The sequence below is a fragment of the Athene noctua genome, chromosome 4 (assembly GCF_965140245.1).
Source record: "Athene noctua chromosome 4, bAthNoc1.hap1.1, whole genome shotgun sequence".
NCBI lineage: Eukaryota > Metazoa > Chordata > Aves > Strigiformes > Strigidae > Athene > Athene noctua.
Window position 1 is genome coordinate 2,732,552 of NC_134040.1, and position 21,129 is coordinate 2,753,680.

The 21,129-nt window shown below is 43.8% G+C and overlaps 1 protein-coding gene across 4 annotated transcripts in view; it reads right to left on the bottom strand.

Moving 5' to 3' along the window:
* ATRN (attractin) overlaps window positions 1–20,783 on the bottom strand; it is a 154,392-nt gene extending 133,609 nt beyond the window's left edge. For all 4 annotated transcript variants that reach the window (XM_074904257.1, XM_074904259.1, XM_074904258.1 and 1 more), the window contains exon 1: window positions 20,378–20,783. In XM_074904257.1, coding sequence (XP_074760358.1) covers window positions 20,378–20,721 — 344 coding nt within the window. In that variant the 5' untranslated portion in view covers window positions 20,722–20,783. The remainder of the gene's footprint in view (window positions 1–20,377) is intronic.
* Between the last annotated feature and the right edge of the window lie 346 nt (window positions 20,784–21,129).

Sequence of the window (21,129 nt, forward strand, 5' to 3'; positions counted from 1 at the left end):
TTTTATACAATAAGTAGCTCTTGAGTGTTTGTCTAGGAAATAGCTCGGCGGTGCAAGGAAGGTCACAACCACCAGCCTACTGATTTCTCAGTTGTGGAGGCGAATATGCATAGATGGTGCTTTCCCCCCCCCCTCTTTTCTTGTAGTAAGGAGAGTTTAACATACAACTCTCTTGATAATCACTACAGAGCAAAGAAACTCTCCCTTAAAAAAAAGAACCAACCACAAAAAAACAACAAAAAACAACCAAAACCACAAGACAACAAATCCAGCAGATGAACTATTGGACCAACACTGGGGTCAATCCAGAAAATAACACAACTGTGGGCATCCTTCGAGCGCAGGAGTCGGGGCGGGTGCTCCGAGGGGCAGGTCTGCAGACGTAAAGAAAGTAAAAAAAGTAAAGAGCCAAACTCCCCAAGGGAAGGTGCAACTGCAAAAAACACTGCTTCCATCTCCACGTCTGCCATATGCACCTTTCCTATCGCCTCTGAAATGACTTAGAAAGGAGTTATTCTTGAACAGTAGCAGGAAAAATAAAAATGAAATTCCATCTGCTCCCAACAGATTTGTAACAACAAAAACAAAGACGGTGGCTCAACGCTACTTATGCAAAGTTTTGAAATAAGCCCTCACTTCACTATCAAGCTGAGCATGATTTACAGGCCACCTCTCAACTAACCATCTCTAAAAAAAAAAAAAATCCCACCTCCTTATTTAGGATTCAGTCATCACGACTTCTTTCCTCACTCTGGTGACATCCATAGGAAACGCATGTTTGCACTAACAAGGAATTCTGCACAAAATGTTGCTCTGTTCACATTAGTTTATTAAGTACGGGAAAGGAAAAGATTTGGCCTCATTCCAGTTTCCCAGTTCTTACATTTTCATTTAGTTATCCCTATTCATAACCAAGATGTCTTAAAACATCATTTACAAGAGAGACACCGACCACCCACTGGAAGCACCTTTAAGCCTTCTAAGAAAAAGTTCATTCCTGCCTTAAAATTCCTGAAACTAAGAGACTATTTAGATGTACCCTATCAGGAAGGATTAGGAGAACCACTTCTGTGAAGTCCTCCGGAGCAGAAAGCAACAACCCACTTCACATTGAGTGCTTCCCTCCGGCACGCTCAAACACTGCTGCATTGTCTGCCCAGCCACGCTCTGCATCCGTGGGAAGGATTTCAAGGTGTTGATGTGGCTTGTGTGTCCACGAGGCTGTTTTCCTCTTGACTGTACTTTCATTCCTGGTGCAAAGCAGTTCTCCGCCCCGCTGATGGGCTGATGAATGAGCACGGGCACATAATTGAGGGTGGCCTTGGTGTCTTAGTACTCATTTCTGTTATTTAACACAATAAATGCCAAACTTCAGGTTATTGAAAGGAGGAAATTTCAAGCTGAATGCTTGCCAGACCTCACCACAGATGTATCAATGCATCATAAGGCCAGTAACTTCCTCTCATCTCCTGTGCTTTAAATTAATCTGTCAGAGATAATTTATAGAACAAGGAATAAGAAGTGAAGCAATCACGGTAATAAATTCCTCTCTTGACACATGAAAAATACAGCGGTACCAGTCACTGGACAACCGTTTTCAGGAACCATTTTGTTCTCGTGCTAAAATTATCTATGCAAAGGTATAAATTAAACCTCACGTGGCTGGTGTTTTTTTCAGTTTAATATCTAATAGACCTGCAACCACGCTGGAAAAGTTTCATAGCGGACTCCACAGACTTCTTTTAACTATGAGCTCCAAAAGGTTCACATGCAGTAGTTTTAAAGACAAACCAAAAACAAAAAACAAACACCCCACAACATAAAAAATGATAGCTGCATAATGTTTCCTCAGAAATCTTAAAACTCACACGTCCTATTTCAGAGCCTCTCTGAGCATCCCAAGTATCAGGAGCACCGAGTGCTTGACTGGGTGGGGTTCCCATAGCTCACATCGCGTCAGAGCCCTTTTATACTTGAATACACAGAGCTGCAACCTCAAAAAGTAAACACGTTTCGCAGGAAAGCAGAGGAAAATGTGGTGCCCAGCTCTCAGGAGATGATCCCTGGGCCAAAGGAGAGCTATCACAGCAGACCGCCACAAGGCCAAGCAAGACGAGGATGGAGACCCAACTTGTTTTTCCCCTTCATCCAGCCTGCAGGAACAGATGCTTTCTTGCTGGCAAGAGCTCTGAGGTACTATTTTGAGCTTTTTGCATCTCATTATTTATTTATTAAACCCCGATTGGGGAAAAGGGAGACAAAACTTGTTCAAAGCATTTCGGTTTTATTTAGCTTAAGCCAGGCTGTTCAAACTGGCTCGTAGTCAAATTGTTCCACTAATTACAATCCCTATTTTGGGGAAAGTGGAAGTATTCAGTTAGATTCTCCAGCTGCATAACTCTTTACTTAGGGGGTGCGTTTCTCATCTCAGCAAATTTAACAAGCAGAGTTTGAAGCATCCGACAAATCTCAAATCATGAAATGGCATTCCCCAGGAAATAGGTCGATTTCAATTTTAGCTATAAAATTAAAAGCATGTTAAGTGTTCACCTTTAGTTAAATATTACAGGTGAGAAAGCAGCAAGCTGCCCTAGGTACAGCACAACCACCCGTTTCAAATGACGGTTAACGGGCAGGAAGACCACAAAAGCAGAAAGGATCAGCAGCATTTAAACCCTTGCTATCAACTACGTAACAAATGACGTAATGATTTTCTCCCCCTCCCCTCCAAATGTCTGAAGGTATTTTAAAGACGGAAAAAGTAAAAACTAATATTGAATGTTCAGCATTTTTCAGAGCTGGGCCAACAATTTTAAAGCTTAACTTCAGCCACCATTTTCCGCTCTGCGCGGTCAACACTTTTAACGCAGAATCCAAAAGCATTTCATGAATAGCAAACACACAAAATCCTTGAAAGCAGACAGGGCTTTCTGACCAAAGACAATTATTAAACTAACCCATCCAATGCAGGACGGGGCCTTTCACAACAGCCCCTTTAACATCAGAAAGCAAACAGGACATTTTTGCAGAGTTCCGACAAAATCCACGAGTTAAACATAGCACAGTTGGCTGTTGCTTCTGAACGCCAGCGAATTCAGTTACTATTTGCGTGGCAGGTTTAGTGCCTCAGTGAGACAGAGGATTTCATACTGTTAATGTTGGTTGGCTTAACGATCAATAAGTAATTTACGCACAAAGAGGGGGTGGCAAGAGTCACAGCTGATTCATTTATTGGATGTTTAGTTCGGAGCGGTGTGTTGCCTGTGACCCTCACCGCTCTATACTGAACTGAAAAGCAGATGTTTTCCCGTGGTTCTTCGTCCTCTTTTCCCTGGAGACAGAATTATTTCTACACGACCAGTGCCATGACTTGTCAACAAGCATCTATTGCTCTGTCAAACCAGCCTTGATAATCTAAAACCTTGTCCGGCCCCTAATTTGCTGCACAGCATTTAGTATCCTGCCTAACCTGGCCACATTTCCACGGTTCCCAAACACAGGTGACATAATTTCAGAATTATATTAAAAATAATCACTTTTAGAACCAAAGAGGAAGGTTGCAACAAATGAAAAAATCTTTTGTGTAAATAAATCTAAGGGGAAAAGAGAGTAATTTGCAAATAATGCCTTGCTGAAATTTTACATAAAAACTGTAACATATATAATCGCTGTTGCATAGGTTCTACCATTCCTCACCAATAATACAACTTCCCACATGGGATTTTATTTGAATTTTCCAAGCCATTAAAAGCTAAAATGGTTGAAATTAATGTTTCAATCCTATGAGCACTTAAGCGCATACCCTTTATCACATGAATAATGACAACATGTACTGTTGGGTCTGACGCACAAGTGACCAAAACTGGGAGAATACAATTTCCAGCAAAAAGCTGGAAACATAAAACCCTGCACTTCAAAAATAAAAATTCAAAAAAAATAAAAATAAAAAAAAAGAAAAAAAAACAACAACCAAACCACCAAACACCCCCAACATTACAAGTAATGAAAAAATTGGGACTTCCTGAAAATTAATTTTATGTACAGAAGAGCACCTGAGACCTCTCACGGGGCCTCCAAAAGGTCAGGCTTCATCAAACAGTGGGTTTGGGGTTAACTTCAGCTCTGGAGGGAAAGGACAGGGTGAGAACACCCAGCCTGCTCTGCTGTTAGAGCTTCACTCTGCTGCACAACGCCGAGCGATAAACACATTATTTTACTTTAATTGTTTCCATTTGAGGCTCTTGTTCTATATTAAGAGCGTTACAGGCGTTCATGCAACTTTTCACATAGCTGAATTTCAACATGAAATTATTTTTTCCATTTGGGAAAATACTGATATAGTAACAATCAGGAAACAAAATAACTGTCTGCTCCCAGTCTAAGCTGTGAGCTATGTGTAAAAAGAAAAAAGAAACAAACCACAACACACAGAAGATCCTGCCCTCTAATGCAATTTGATAGGTTTTAAAAGGGAAAACTGCACGACAAAATGTTCTGCAATTATTGGCTTGCAGTTTATAAGACGTCTGAATAGATGCCACTGGGTTGTACAGCGAGGGATGCACAGGATCATCGAATGACTGGTGCTGCAGTGAATCATCCAACTCTCCCGACTGAAACATCCGGACTTGTTTCATTTCAAAAATCGTTATTTGGTCCATTTTTCCAAATCACGGGAGGAGCGTTACATGCTTGGCAAAGTGTGCCTTCAATAATTGAAATAATAGTTTACGTCTAGCACCCGTGAAGCATTGCTGAACGAATACTCCCCATTTCTTAAGCTGATAAGAAATAGCTGCAGGCAAGAGCATTTACTAATCAATAGACATAAAAGCACTTAAGCATAAATGGCAACCAGGCCCCCTAAAAATAAAAGCAGAAGAAACCCCTTTGCTAACAGGTGATTAAAAGAAAAAAAAACACCTGATCGGAGGGTGATGCTATTACCCAGGAGATGCTCTCACCAGTGCTCTGAACTGTAATATCATTTTCCCTCCTCCTCCTCACCGCCTTTATACTTTGTCTTTCGAAACGCATCACGGTGACAAATAACCACCATTCAAAAGACCAGTTACTGTTTCTGGGTCTTTTTTTTGTATAACTTCGTCTTAACAAGCTTTTTCTGTAAATCACCAGGAGCCTAACACCACTCTGCACAAGGCTGCTTCATCCCCATTCTGTCCTTTTATTAACCCTGCTTTTCCAGGCTGATAGTGTGATCTCTGCACTCAGGCTCCCCAATGATGCCATCAGCGATGTAATCGGGGCAAATCTGCCCTCTACCCAGGTCACAAATTAAAATATTACATCAGGTTCCATCTCCCAACTTCTTACCAAACACTCCCCTTTTAAACTCCATCTGTTTAACGCCTCATCGACAGCTGCCCTTCAATACCTACCATTTGAGAAGGAGCCTGATCAATTTTATGTCAATACAAATGACAGAACGGAAGATAAAACCGGGTTGCCAGCTTATTCTAGTTTTCCCAGCTACTGCACCGAAGGTGAAAGGTTCCTCATAGGTCACATAGTGTAGTCCAGCTTCTTTCTTCCAACAATACTGCAGATGACACTGAATCAAACGGCCTTCCAAAGTCCGGATAGTATTTATCTGTTACAATCCCTTCATCCTAAACGATGCTTAGAAAACATCCCCCTCCCACCTATATCATTAGCACTCTTGCCAAAGCTATATTTTGCTGAAAATAGCATCACTTACAAACAGCAAACCTACCTGGCAATTTCTGTCTCTCTCCAATCATTATTTCCTTTAACATGCTCTAAAGCCTTTTGCTCTCAAGGTCAGATTGATGGGTCTGTAGATACACAGATCATCTTTCCCACAACTTTTTTTTTTTTTTTTAAATAGAAACTGCACATCACTACTCCACAGTCTAAAGACTCAACTAATGTTACTTTCTATGACCAGCTCTTCACCCTCACTATTTTTAAAACTGCTCTTAAAAGATTATGAGTACACCTGCCCAAGGGCAAGATTCGATTATAATTACATGGAGAAAAGATTTTAAAAGTGAATTAAGGATAGAGAGGGTATAACGCAATTGCCAAAAAACGAACCAAAGCATGACGATAAAAAGAGTAGCGACAAAATAGGCAGAACATTTTATTTGAACCAGCGAACATGAATCCCATCGGTACAAATAATCAAGACAACGTACAACATGGACTATTTTAGGGGGAACACAATCCAAATGTTATGACTAGGACTCCTACATACTCCCTGAGTACAAATAAGTAATACGGTACGTATCCATATGCACCATGTTCTCATCTCCAGTGCTCATGATGAGCTCTGCAGTTGAACAGTCAGCTCGGGAAAGGACTCTCCACTCTCTGAAACACTGGGGTGCAAAACAGCTCCCTAAGACCAGTTCTAGATTGACAGCTAAGACTCTGATTTGCATGAGAAGTCTGACAACATCCCAGCCTCAGTCTACAAGGGCTGCAAAGTATCTATTTGTACTGAATCAATTAGGCATCAAAGCAGTTAACGAGTTCATAAATCAATCCTGTAATTCTATCCTGCATTAATTCACTTGGAGAAGGCAGTGTGCGACACCCTTCTGAACCACAACTTCACTGAAAACACGAGGAAGAAGTCAAGGTACAAATCACAACTGTGGGGAAAACACAAACAAACAAAAAAAACAACTCCCACCAAACAAACAAACAAAAAACCCAACCCAAAACCAGACCAAGCGATGCACAGGTGATTTCCTCTCCCCATTTTCAATCCTGTTGCAATTTGCTGCCATGAGTTTGCTGTTGGTATCACTGAGAAGACAGACAGCAGAGCAGCATGCTGTTCTCTCTCCGGCTTTGTCTGCACACGCTAAACTCCTGAAGAAATATTTCTGAAGATGACCTGGAATAAGGCTGAAGGACTGACAGCATCTAACTTTAGTCACCTAAAATACTCTGTGCCTATGTCAGCACGGTCATCTCCTGCACAGTCTATGGATACTGTTCCTCAAAAGGCAACCCATAGCAACATTTTACTTACATTTTTAGATGCGAAGCAGGGTTTAAATTCAAAATATCACACGTGAAAAGTTCGGGTTTAGTTTACTCTAGATGTAAGTGAACGTCCAAAGCATTATCAGTGCCAGCAAATGTGTCTTTAAGGTATTTTATTGTATAATCAGTAAGATTTTTGCTAACAAGATGAGGATGAGATGATAGATAATATACTTCACATTATATATATCAAAACTACCTTGGACAACTATTTCATATTGCTGATCCAGTCTTCCTTCCTCCTTAGCTCCATCATTAAACAGGATATTAGGTATTAAGGAACATCAAGTGGCCTCCACAATAATTATTTTGACTCCACACCTAGGTAATTGTACAGCTTTACATACACTACAAGTGTTTTACACAGAAGAGGCAGAGAGTTAATTGCCAAAAGAACATCCCAACAAGAAAATTTAAAAACTTACCACTCCTACTACTTTCACTCCGCAGAGAAGTTACAGCAACACAAAACTAATTAGGGCCAAATTTTTCCACAGTTTGTTTTTAAAGACTTTGTCTATATATGCAAGAGCTAATAGCGAACATGTACAACCAAGGGAAAAAGCTTGCAAGACTCTTAGCTACAGAGTGATTTCCACTCTAAGTCATTAGCAGAAAGGAGAACCTCTGTCAAAATGCCAGACAGTCGTGGGGAGAGAGAGAGAGATCTGTGTGTGGATATATATTTAACCCCATTAAAATTATAGCTATCGGGGGGGGTTATTTAATTAGAGATTAAAGGGAAAGCATCTTGTGCCAAATCACAGTCCTGACCTGCTCTTAATCTTTAGCCCATCACAAGCCCATCACCAGCCCAGACTCCCAAAGGGCTTCCGACGCTCAGTCTGTTTGTTTGGCACGGCATCTTGTACTACTCTTATCACATGTGTAAATTAGGAGAACTAAAAAATTCTCCACAATACTTTCTGGCCTCAAAATGAGCAGTTTTTCTTCATCAGATACAACAAAGAGAACACAGAAATCATTCATAGTGGTTTATCTCCTCCAGTATCAATAGACAGTGGCCTTCATCCAGCTACCCTTAAATCTTCAGTGTGAATTTGTTGCTTCTGGCCACACCATTCACACAATCATTATGCTACAAGACATTACAGGAATCAGCAATTCCAGTTGTGTCTACAGCATCATATAAGTCTTCCTAAACAGTAAGATTGCCTTCAGTGAATGACAGTTCAATTATTGACCTTGCTACAGAAAAGCAAGACAGCCTCCATGTCCAAGGAGGACCCTGAGAAGCCTACCCATGAATTGCTCAGGCTTTTGCAAAGTTGCTGATATCCATGACTCCATCTTAACTTTAAATCAATAGGAAACGTGTAAAAAAAAAAAAGTGTAAACAGAAGTCAGTGGACACATACACAGTTCCGTCCTACAGAATTTCTTCTTAAATCCACAGGTAAAAGCAAGGAATACAGTTCCAAGAGGTACCTTCTCCTGTTCTCCAACCTCAACAGAGTAAAAAAATTTCTTTTTCAGGTAGTGATGCAGAATCAGGATTTACAGAGAACAGGGGGAAGCTCACTCTGTACTACCATTTCCAAACTGCAGCAGGTCCGCAAAACAACAGGGTAGAGCATCCTTCCCTATTCCTCACACATGGGGTGAAGAGCAGATCTCAAATCCTTCTTTGAGACATTACAGAAACACAGCTCCTTCCTGGAAAGCTGCACGAAGCCTGCACATAGAGAAAGATCTAGGGACTGAGAAGGAACACAAAGTTTAGAAGATGAGAACAGCAAAAATATTTGGATCACAGCAGTTGTGCATGCCCCGAGTCCCATGGCACAGCTGGTTTTTCGCCCAGCAGCTGAGTTTTAACCCCAGAACAACATGCGTGAAGTTACAGCAACCTACAAAAAAAAAAAAAAAAAGGAGGGACACCTCCCTCCACCTTCCCTGGGAGAACCTCCAGCTCAGCCATAGCTCTGGAGGATGCTGCTTGTTCTCAGTGCAGCAGGTCTGCAGGCCAGCATCACCTCCAGCACGATCTCACCAGCTTTGGTGAACCTCATGGTAAAATACAACTTACCACGGCTCAGTGCTTGAGGAGATCAGGTATACAATTTTAGAGGGTAAACCACTGTATCTTCACGTCTGCGCTCATGTTTCACCATGCTTCCATCTTAAGCTGCCTTGAGATGTTGGAAGATCAGTGGGTTTTAGGAAGCTGGGAGTACAGCAAAGGATGTTTTCTTCAGCGCGCTGTCTCATCTCGTGCATACTCTCATACATACAAATCTTGTATCGAAAACAAGCAAACCTCAGGCACAAAAGATATTCTGAAGTCCTGACCAGCTTTGATCAGATAACACAATTTTCGCATAGTACTCTTTTTACTTTTTCTTTTAATTCCACATGACAAGTTCCTGTCAGCACTGAATAGAGAAATTAAGATCACATTTCAACTTCATCACTTTTAACACACAATATCCTTGTTCATAAGCCTCAGTGAAGATGGTTTAGGCATATTTATAGTAACATTAACCACATTTCTTCTGTAGGGCAGTATTATTCTCAGAATAGACAAGTTGGATACCAGTTGCCACGCAAAACTGCCATTAAAATATGTTTCTAAACCTTCAAATTCCTGTGTAAATAGCGTCATCATCAGAACATCTTTAAAACATATAAATAACTTGTCCTTGTTTCATAGACAGGGAACCCGAACCAAGAAGATAAGATGATGAACTGTATACTTCTGTTTGAATCCTGAAGTTGGGTGGCCATTTATTCTCAAGGGACTCGCACCCGATGAATGCCGAGGTATTAGCTCTTGAATATATAGGGAAAGTCTTTAAAAAACAAACCCTGAACTTTTTTCAAAGTAAAACACAGATAAACTGATATGGTGATACTTAAAGAGTTTTGGCAGAACTGATATGGTGATACTTAAAGAGTTTTGGCGGGGGGGGGGGGGGGGACGACAAAGAAAAAAAAAGCCACACTAACTGTGATACCATCCTTTTCTTTCAGAGGAGACACTCCCACAACTTAGAGCAATTTAAAACCAGAATATCTTTGCTTAAAAAGACATTACCAGGAAATGTGGCCAAGGAAGAAAAGCTGCTCTCTACCTCCAAGCTACCGGAACACATCACGCCTCCTTTCCAGCTAGCATTAAGCAAGGGAACCCCCAATTTTGTTATCCACAAGCCTTGTCACAGTTCACCGAAGCCCAGCAGAGATTTCAGTGTGCAGCCCCCCACCCTTCCTCAACGCCCGGGCTGGCACAGTCATGCCCCGACAGCTCTCCCTCGCCTGCTGAGCCCTGGTTCAAACCCAGAGTCCCAACGCTGCGGCCTCTGCCAGCCAAGGACACGCACAGACCCTCAGAGACAGGGCTCTAAAGCAGAACTGGAGAACCGAAACCAACCTGCTTCAGTCTCAACTTCAGGCATGCTTCAGAAGAAAGAGCTCGCCCGTGTTATAAAACCAACCTTGGGCAGGTCTTCATTTATTCATCTCCTTTGCCTTTTCAGCACTGAAGTCTTCTGACCCCCTTTCTATTCTTCCTTAGGTGCCATTAGAAGAGCTACAGGCTATAAAGTCACTACAGTTTTTCCACCTGGATCACACATTTTTGTTTTCCACCAGAAAACCAAATCCCCAGACAATAAACCTGCACAGAAACTGTTATTATGCCGTCCACATTAGGGAATTATGCACGTATTGAGACATTCGCCTGCTGCCCCAGAAATCTTCAGCAGTTCAGGTTACTGGGAATAGCTGCAAATGATCCAAGAATCACTACTTTATTGTGTTCTACATAGCTTGGAGTTTTCTTTGGCCTCACGGTATAAATTCAGATGAAACAAGTTAATAGAATATCAGCGATATCCACCAGGAATTAAAAAAAATAAATAAATAATCCAGCAACATTAGAATGGATGTTTTAGAAAAAAATGTGCATAGGCGGGAAGTCAAATTCTGTTTTTGACTTTGAACCACTTCAACACCTCCTCAAAATGATTCATACTCCAAAAGTTGAACGAGGGCATATTTAAACACCCATTAACATTCCCAAAATGAAAAACACTGACTTTAAAGGATCGCTGCAACCTGTGCTTGTGAGAAACAGATACCAAGTGACCCAAATTTAAAGATCTGCCAGTTATGTGTTGGAAGGCAATAAATCAATCAGTTAACAAAAGTGCACTAACATACTGTCAAGCAAGCAGGCAGCAACTATAAATAAATGCATCTGGAAATACAGAGTGTATCTTGTACAACAACAAATTTAGTTCCAAATTTTTCAACAAGAAGAACAGCAACTGACCATACAGTTATGCCTGCTCCTAATCTCCATTTGGAAAAAAAAAAAAACAAAAAAAGAAAATCACAGAACCATCAGTGACCTCAAAAGTAATTATTTCTCAATATATTATTTGGAATTGGATACTTTTCTTCCAGCGGACCAGAAACTTCGAGGTCTGCTCACAGTTCAGATACAGTAGAATCGTTTTTCCTAACAGCACGCAAGTCCTTGATGGGAAATACCGCAGGAGTTTTCCCTGATTTTTTTTTTTTTTTTTTTTTTCTTGTAACGCTGACCTGCACAGTCAGCATTTCAGTCCCACACTACTTTGCATCTCAGGTCTGGTAACGGCTAGAAATTTTTTTTCTTGGCATAGCCTTTGCTGATTCCACACAAGATCAAAGTATATAACAAAGGCAGACGTTGGAGATACTAAGCTCTGAAATCGCTATAAAATTCATGTGACACTCTCCACTCTGCATTAATAGGGTATCGGTTGGGTAAATTAATCATTAAACAGGCAGGTGCACAACTTTGGCAGGAAACGTGCTACACATTGCTACAAAAAAACCCTTCCCAAAGCCATCTTGAAAAGTTTATTTTACAAGAACCCAAACGTTTTCTCAATCGTAACAAGCAATGAAATCCAAAAACTGTGCCCAGGGTGAACCTCAATCATAGATTTTCTCCCGATAAGGCAATTACATTCAAAATATCTGGCAACAGTGCCACAATACCAACACTCAAAGCATTACAAAACTGGGAAAGGAAGGATATAATGACACACGCACAAAGACACTGGGGAAAAAAAAAATACACCAAAACCCACTCAATACAAAGCTATACATTATACCAGCAGCAAAGCTAAATCCACTGGAGGTGTAATTTTTTTTTTTTCATAGCAATACTAATGACTGAAAAACAGCAGGGATGAAAGCTACCACAGCTTTAAAAGCAGAGTAATTGAAGACACAGTTATTCTTTCACTTCACAACGAAGCAATATTAAATCCAACGTAAATTTTCTGAATGGAAAAAAAATAGTTCTCACCTTCTGCATTTGAGTTCATAAAAGGAGTCTGCAAAAAATGCTAATTCGTCTGTGCCAAGCTTCTCATACTTTGAGTAAACAAGCACCACCTTGGAGATGGGTATTAAATTTTCATGCAATACAAACACTGACTAATAAGAAAGTCTTCAAAAGGGTGTTTTCCTAAGGTAACCTTTCTTATTTTGTGTCCTTTCAGATTACAGAAACCAGCCAAGAAAAAAAACAAGGTTTCCAAAAAACAGGAAATAGAAGATGACAAATAATCAAAAAAAAAATGGATTTTAACAGCTCTCTGTACATCCTCTACAGAAAGTTGAGTGGCACTGGCTAATAGAAGACATTACAGATAATTTTCAGCCCTAACAGGACATGTAACACTCTGTACCTACACGAAGTAACAACCCCTATTTGGGGTTTTTGTGACGTGCAATAAGCACCTGAGATGAGTGTTGTGTACAGCAACACTTTTTCTTCCGCGGCTACAAGCTCAGCAGGCAGAGCAGGAAGAAAAAAAGAAAAAGAAGGACAAAAAAAAAAGACATTTACACACTTGGTTCAGATGCCCAGACCACCTCCACTAGTACGATCTCCCTTAAACCAGCTTAATTGCACTTCTGCACTTTGAGAGAAGTGAAAATTGTGAATGTGATGATACTGCAGGAAACGTGCCTTACCAAATTAAGCCACAACCAGTACCAGGAACGTTAACTAGATCCTGGAGTGTCCTAGAAGTATTTTGTACAATCTGATTTAGAGATCACATGGCTTTTTCGGCAGGAATATTGCTCAGTCCATCGGTAAAACATCTAAATTCTTCTTTGTCATGCAAGATTAACTAAGGCTACTCCCAGCGCAAAACAGAGTCCATTTTCTTTAAAACATTATTCTAAAAATCCCCCACTACTCCGATCTACCAAATTTAGCTTATCAGATTTTCACGTGAAGACTGTTCTGTGTGCAATTAAGGTCTCTTACCAACCCTAATGATTTCACTCCTCTCAATCAGGACAGAGCCTTTCCGTTTTGAGAATCTCAAGGATTTCAGGTTCTACAAGCCCCGAATCGTATGCATGCAGCACATCCACCAAAACCCTCCCATCAACCTATGTCTCTATCAAATAAATATTTATTTTAAGGAAAGGGAGGGAAGGGCATTAGTGACAGTCTCAAGTAGACTCTAAAGGAACTCCATGTGGATCAGCCACAAATAAAGCAAGGGAACAAAAGCAGGAAACAAAAAGCAAACATCATTACTGGTTCAGTGTTTCAGTGTATTTGAGTATAATGACTATTTGATTCAAAGCCACGCACAAAAGCAAATTATCATCTCTGTTCTCTGCTGTAAAATTGATTATCAAATTTTCCAGCCCTGTTTTCGAGACACTGCAGTGGTTACACAGGCAGATGTTAGAACGTGGCTATTCAAGAACACAGTATTGCAATAAAATTGTTGCAGTCCTCCTTAGGATGAATTCCAGTTCGTAGCAGCTCACTCCACCACCACCAAAACCACTTTACCTAAAAAATCATGTCATTCTTCATCCTATCGTCTCCATTTTTTACTGTATCTTTTCACTATGCTTTAGAAGATGTGATTTAAGCACCCCTAAAGAACTACTTGCTGAGAACATTTTGAGTGCAGGGAAAAAAAGCAAAGCTTTTTTCAAGAAGCTAATTCCAAGCGCTGTTCTTGGAACTTCAAATTGGAAAAAAATTCTTCAAGGAAAACAGCTGTTTAAGAAAAGAGCACCCAAGTGCACCATAAATTAATGCAATAATACAACAGTTCGGGCAGCAGCAGCATTATCTCAATATACAAAGGATTTTTGGCATGGATCTTCATAGACACGTTGGGCGCAGGTAGCTCACGGGTTTAAATTTGATTTCTCGTGAAAGCTTCAGAGGAACAAGCTAGGAAAGTCAAATCCATCACATGCATTCCAAATGTTATTTAACTTTATCAGGATCCATGATAAAAGCATTGTCAGTCCTAGTTCTTTTGAAACCTTAAAAAAAAAAAAGAATTGAAAAAAATGTGGAAGCCGTGCTAACCTCAGTCATTTGTTGATATTTCACATTTACGTTAAACGTAAATTGAGTAAGATGGTAACGAACACCTGGTTGGACATGAGCTTATTTTGGATCCATAATGAAAGAAGCAACTGAGACACTGAAATAATGGAAAAATCTAGCGCAGTGTCGGACAACTTCTGCTGAACTGACTCACGCACCTATTCCCTGATATTCAAACAGATGTAGAGAAACGAGACAGAAATGTCTTCTGTCTTGACCACTGCAGAAAAGGAAGCATCTGCAATCAAGTCAGAGGCAGTGATACGTTCCTGGAATTTGCAGGCAGAGGAACGTTACCCTCTACCTGCGCCATTCCCGGAGGTCTCAACGCTCAGACGTGCTTAGCAGGAAGCCAGCAGCTGGATGCTACTCACTCCTCTCTCTCACAGGTTGAAACCATGAGCTGTTCAATAATTCCAATAACTAAAGGCTCCAACGATGAAGACGTCTGATGTGCATGAAGCAGAGATGACAGGAAGGATCTAGCGCATTGTCTTACTGTTCTGAATTTTCCACTGTTGCCTCCTTGCTATAAAGCAGACTGAAAAGTAGTGGTAAGAAGCGAGCTTACTGCAAACATGAACAAAACCTCACGCAAGTCAAATATTTATGCTGGCCATTCAGTGCAAGGCAAAAAGTGTAGAACGTCGCAGATATTTCAAAAATATTGAAATATTTCACGGATGAATTTTTGTTCTTAAAACAGCCCTAGTAAATTGTCGGACTGTCCAATAAAACAGCGAGAGTAACAATAAAACAGTGAGAATTCAGAGGAAATATTAGCCATGAGTTTCTCCCTCGATGAACAGACCATTTATATACATGAATAGGTGGACAGAAATATAGATATGCATATGTGGAGAGATATACACGCACCTCCTAGCAAAATTATAAATCCAGAGCTGGAAATAATGCTTCTGAGAACTAAACAAAAGCATATAAAGGTTCTTTTTTTCCCCAGCGTATACTTTAGAATTGATAATGCTTAAGTATTTCCTACTTGAATAGCTTATTCTTTTATTACCAGCGCACAACATCTGAGTGAGCCTTTCACACAGCAACATGGAAGAGAAAATCATTTTAAAGCACGTTAATGTACTAATGAAAAGAGAGAAGCAGAATGGCGATCAGGCACAAATGCAGCACCCAAATCTAATTTGAGCACTTAAACTGATTTGATTCAAACTGCCAACATCCTTAAGACATATTAAGTCGTTTCCTGACTTTCCTAAAGCTTTAAACTGCCTCGGGTAGTTTTTTAAAGACAATGGGTTTGTATACTAGCTTTTGACCAAAAGTTCCCATTTTTTAAGAATGGGAACTGGGATAGTTCTTTGCTAGCTAGCAACTCTCACAGGTTATGATTTACCCAAATCTTCTAGAGATAAAATTCCTCTTCACTGTAATATTCTTTGGCCAAGGACACTGTATTACCACCGACTCCTTAATAATGTTCAATCAGCAGCCCATAACTTCCTCCATTAAATTATATAAAAAGGTAGTTGAAAAGATACACTCTAATCTTTTTTTTTTTTTTCCTCTCCAACTGACAGGTTGCATTGTTAAGCACTGCTTAGCATTTTCCACTCAAAAAAAAAAAAAGTATTACCATGAAAGGAGAACCAGTATCTTCATACAGAAAAACCAATTTTCTGGAATCATTCGGTATTTCATTATATAGTCAAAATACAGTCTGTTCTTATTTTCAGCTACAATCATACATCAAATTGCCCACCCGTGTGCCTACATACACAGTCCGCATACACTTATTGTTCCAGAAGCCAAGCACTACCCTGAACTTGGTCATCCAATCCTCTACAGTCTCTGACCAACAGTTCTATGTAAAATAGTGGTCATTTCTATACCTGTGCTTTACCTCCCTTGGCAGGCAGACAGCTGAAACATTTCAACTCAAGCAGGACACGAGGTCGCATCACTGAGCTACGAAGGCTCTTTGAAGCAGAGTCTGTGGTCTCAAAGCCTGCAGCATCCTCTGGACTGCACAACACCCAACGCTGGCAAGTTTACTCTCCAGTTTGGTGCTGCTGAGCTCCCACTGCTCAGAAACGTTATCTCCAGCGTCCTGCTGCAGCTCCGTGACCTGGAGATGTCTCATCCCTCCCAGCAGACAGCCTCGCAGCAGTAGCCCTCTCCTGCCCAGGCTACGGCAGCGTGAAGCCACGGGCCTGCGGCAGGCTCCAGCCAGCACAGAAGCCCGCTGGAGGTTTGTACAGAAATAGAAAACACAAGCGCATCAGGCACGTCCTATATTTTCTATTTCAGCTTCCTTTAAAGCCAAGATCTTTATCTTGAAAGAGCTAAGTGGCTGGTTCCACATCTTGAAAGAAGGAAGTCGCACAAAGTCCTTCACTCAATCTTCCACCCCCCCAAGAGCATCACTGACCTGTGCAGTGATTGCTTTCTCAGAAGCCATTCTTACAACCCAGAACTGTCACTAACGAAACCACACGCAGGTACACTTCTACTATATCCTTTTCTTCTGAAGTCACAACACACTACACATGCTTAAAAAAAAAAAACCAAACCAAACACACATCCACACTAGAACTGTAATGCACTGCATACGATCTCCACTTCTGTGGTTTGGGTGAAACAAGACAGAAAATGGTCCACCCTGGGTTTGTTCACCTAACTACAGTCTAAATAAACAGACTTTCCTAACGAAAAAGCAAAGTAGAATATTAGACTGCAACACAAAGCGGCGATGTTCGTTCTTCGCCGCTAACACAGGAAGACGTAAGGAATTAGTAGGTGAGTGAAACACAAGTTGTATCATGACAACCCCAGTGTTCAACGTAAACAAAAAATTCGAGGCCACAAATAGAGTCATCATATACATCTAGATAAGGACAGGAAGATTAACACACCACAGTTAATTACATCTCTCAGTCAAGCAGATAAGCATGTGGGATATACCACACTTAGAAAATAATTTTCACCTGCCCTTCGACTTCCCATTTGTACCTACAGCATCTAACACCACGTCAAGCCTTTTAAAGCCAAGCTGTTGACAACCACGCACCCAAACAAAACCCCTGTGGTGCCCTTTCTGACAGGAGACAGGGTGAGCTCAAGGCATGTGAAAGTTGTGACTGCAAAGATCTAAATATTGTTAAAAACACTTGTTTGTCCTTTTCTCAGGGCTCACAGTTTAAAAACATTACTGGAAGTTTCAACTCACTAATAAATAAATAGCTAGCTAACTAAAACACCTAGAGAGAAAACATGCATTATATTTTGAGCCAAAATTTTAGACTGGAAGTATATGTGAAAAAGATACAAGAAGCTTTATCAAAATATACAACAAACAAAAAACCAAGGCCTTTAGCAGCGGATATGTACCAAGCCTTTCCTACTCAGCAGCACCAGTTTTACCATTCAGAAAAGACAACTCTGCCTTTATTCAGATCTAGTCCCCTTAAAATGACCAACATCCTAAACCACTGGAGGAAAGTAACAGGTAAGTGGCTACTTCCCAATGCTCTTCCTCAACTAGAAGAAAATTCTTATTATGATAGCAGCAAAAAGCATTAAAAAGAAAGCTTTTGATTTGCAGGGCTTGCCTAGCCTGGGATCATTTCCACACAAACCTCCTTTCAAATTTAAAATAAATAAATAAATAAATAAATAAATAAAATAGAAACCTCAACTCCTAACACACATGAAGTGGTTTTGCTCCATGAGTCTGGCATACACAGACAGCTTCCCTTCCCCCAAATCTACAGCAAGCATCCTCCAAGGGTGGTTGGCACTTTTCATAAGGAGCTCTCTGAGAAAGCAATCGCTGCCTAGAACAATCACTCTTTTTTTTTCCCCCCACTTCCTTCTTGTCCAAGAATCAGCCCAGGGAATTCACCTAACGCATGCAGACACACATGCTGGCTCTGTCGCTGCCACAGCTGATAAAACCAAAGCAGGTAACCATCTTACAGAAACCCTTTCTGCTAAAAACGTAAGTTTATACAGCAGCTAGGGTGCATTTCCAGCCTATTCCCATGAAGGTTTCGATATTTCTCATCCTATGGAATAGACTTTAGACACAAAACCCAACTGAGTATCTCGTCACCACCAGAACTGGCCTCAGCACTGCAGGCACTGTGCTTTCTGGTACCACACAGCCCAAAGATCGCCTTTCTCTTGTGGAGACACCCCTCACCACCACACACACACATGAACTGGACAAGTGCAGAGCCAAGGGGTCTCCACCCCCCTGCCCAGAATGACCCTTTAGGGGTTTTTTTTCATTAAAAAAAAAAAAAAAAAAAAAAAAAAAAAAAAGAGACCCTGCTCAGAGGCAGGACCCTCACACCACCCCCTGTCCTGTTCGATCCCCTCTGGCTGCCCAGCTCTGGCCATGTCCCCCAGCAAACCCAGGAGCTTCCTCCCACCAGGCTGTAATTCGCACTGACCCTCCCCACAAGCCAGCACCGCTCCTGCACGCACCCCTCTGCCCCAAGAGCCGAGCCTCCCCACGTGCCAGCTACCCCCCTTTAGACGCTGCCTCTCTCCCCCGCGCACACTTTTCCCGAATTCACCCTTAACTAAAACCAACACCTGCTTATGCCATCTGCCAAGATGAGCTTGCTCAACCCCCCCCAACACCCCTGTTGCCTTCACCCAGCCCTAACACCCTCTCGCACGTCCTTCCTCTCCCACTCCAACCTGCTCCCAGGCAGATCCAGTCCCCCCCTCTGCACGTCAGGCTTCTCCCTGTACCTGCCCCCACACCCACACTGTCCCCCAGCCCGGGCACCTCACTGCTCCCATCTGCCTCCAACACCAGCCACCTCCACACGCAAAACCAGCTCTCATTCACCCACCACCCTTCAGACTTCTACTTTTACAGTTCCCAAACCTGCCCCGATATGTCCCCCTACCCAAACCTCTCCCCCAGCCTTACTTTCTCGAGAGATCTGCAACGTAAACCCAGTTACTCACGCTCACACCCCATCACCTCCCAGGCTCTGTCCTGCACAGTCCGCTGCGCCCAGACCCACGCTGACCCAGTGCCCTACACGCACATCCCTGCTCCCACCCAGCCCCTCACACCCACCACTGATCCCCAGTCACCCCTGTGCAACCAACACCCAAAATACTGTCCCCTCAGAGGCACCTCTTTGTGGTACAAACACCTCGTACTCACCAAGCGCTGCTTCCACACCAACTGCTGCTCAGTGGGGCACCCAACACCCACATCTCGTTACCCGCAGACCTCCCCCACGCAGCCCCGACCGCTTCCATCCCCCGTGGACCCCCAGACCCGGCCTTGTGCAGTCTCAGCCCATCGCACTCAGCATCCTGTCACCCCTCAAACCTGCCCCCTCCCAGCCACATGCCCTCAGACCTCCCCTTCTGCACCCAAACCCGTGTTGCTCCGCTGCCTGGCTCCCACCCGGCCCTTTACACCCACACCCCCCTGGATCAACCCCTCATGCCCACACCCCTCTTGCCCTCTGACTTGACCCTGCACCAACTCAACCACGACACCCAAGCCCCTCTTTTTCCCTCAGACCCAGCCCTTACACCGTCACCTGGGTCTGTGCCTCGCCCCCACGGCCACCCGTGGCCCCCCTGCCCTCCCACTCGCCCCTGGGCTGCCTCAGCCGCGGCGGCTCCCGCCCCTTTTGAGGCCCCAAACCTGTTTCTCACACCCACCTCCCTACTGCACCCCAAGCGCCCCCCTGGGCAGCCTGAACCACGGCCACCCAACCCCCCTTCGTTGCCCCCCCCGCCTGCCTCCTGCCCAGCCCCTCACACCCGCCCCCCGGCCCCCCCACAGCCGCTCCCTCCCGCCCCCCAAACCCCTCACCCCCGCGCCTGCCCCTCACCCCCACGGCCATATTGTCCCTAAACACCCCCGAGCCCCAACCGGGGACACATACACGCCCCCCCGCTCCCCTCAGCCTTCAGGGCACTCACCTGAAGCGTCCCCCGCAGTGCTGGCACTGGTCGCCCACCCAGCCGGGCTGGCACTCGCACTGCCCGCTGGCCGGCTGGCACCGCCCGCCGTTGGCGCACGGCTTGTCGCATTCCTTCGCCACCGCCTCCTCGGCGACAGCAGCGGCGGCGGCGGCGGGCCCCAACCCCATCAACAACACCAGCAGCAACGCCAACAGCAGCAGCCGCGGCGGCGGCGGCAGCAGCAGCGACAGCGGCCTCCCGCCCCGCCAAGCCGGGCCCCGCCGCGCCGCGCCCTCCCGCGCCATCTGCCACCGCCGACTCCGAGAGGGGCGGGCGGGGGGCGGCGGGACAACGCGGACCATCGGCCGCGGCGCCTCCCGGGACGGTGGCCGGTGAGGGGGCTTCCGCCGCTCCCGCTACGGTGGCCGCGAGGCGCGGGGAGGGACGGAACGGGGAGGGAGGGGAGGGGGGACGGCGAGGGGCGGGGCCGAGCGGGAAAGCGGCGCCACGAGCGCGCGGCCGCCGGGCGGCGGCCGATGACGTCACGCGCACGCCAGCCACTGGCAGCGGGGTTCGCTCTCCTCCCGCCCCGCCCCCTACCAGCGAGTGAGGCCGAGGGGGGGCGGGTAGAGCGGCCCCGCGGCCGCCGCCTCTAGGGCTTCGGGAGCATAGAGCGGCGTGGGGTCGGCTTGGGGGGTTTTTGTGGGTTTTTTTCTCCTCTCACCCCACGCTGGGGGTGGCCCCGCAGCCTCCTCCTCGGCTTTTCCCCG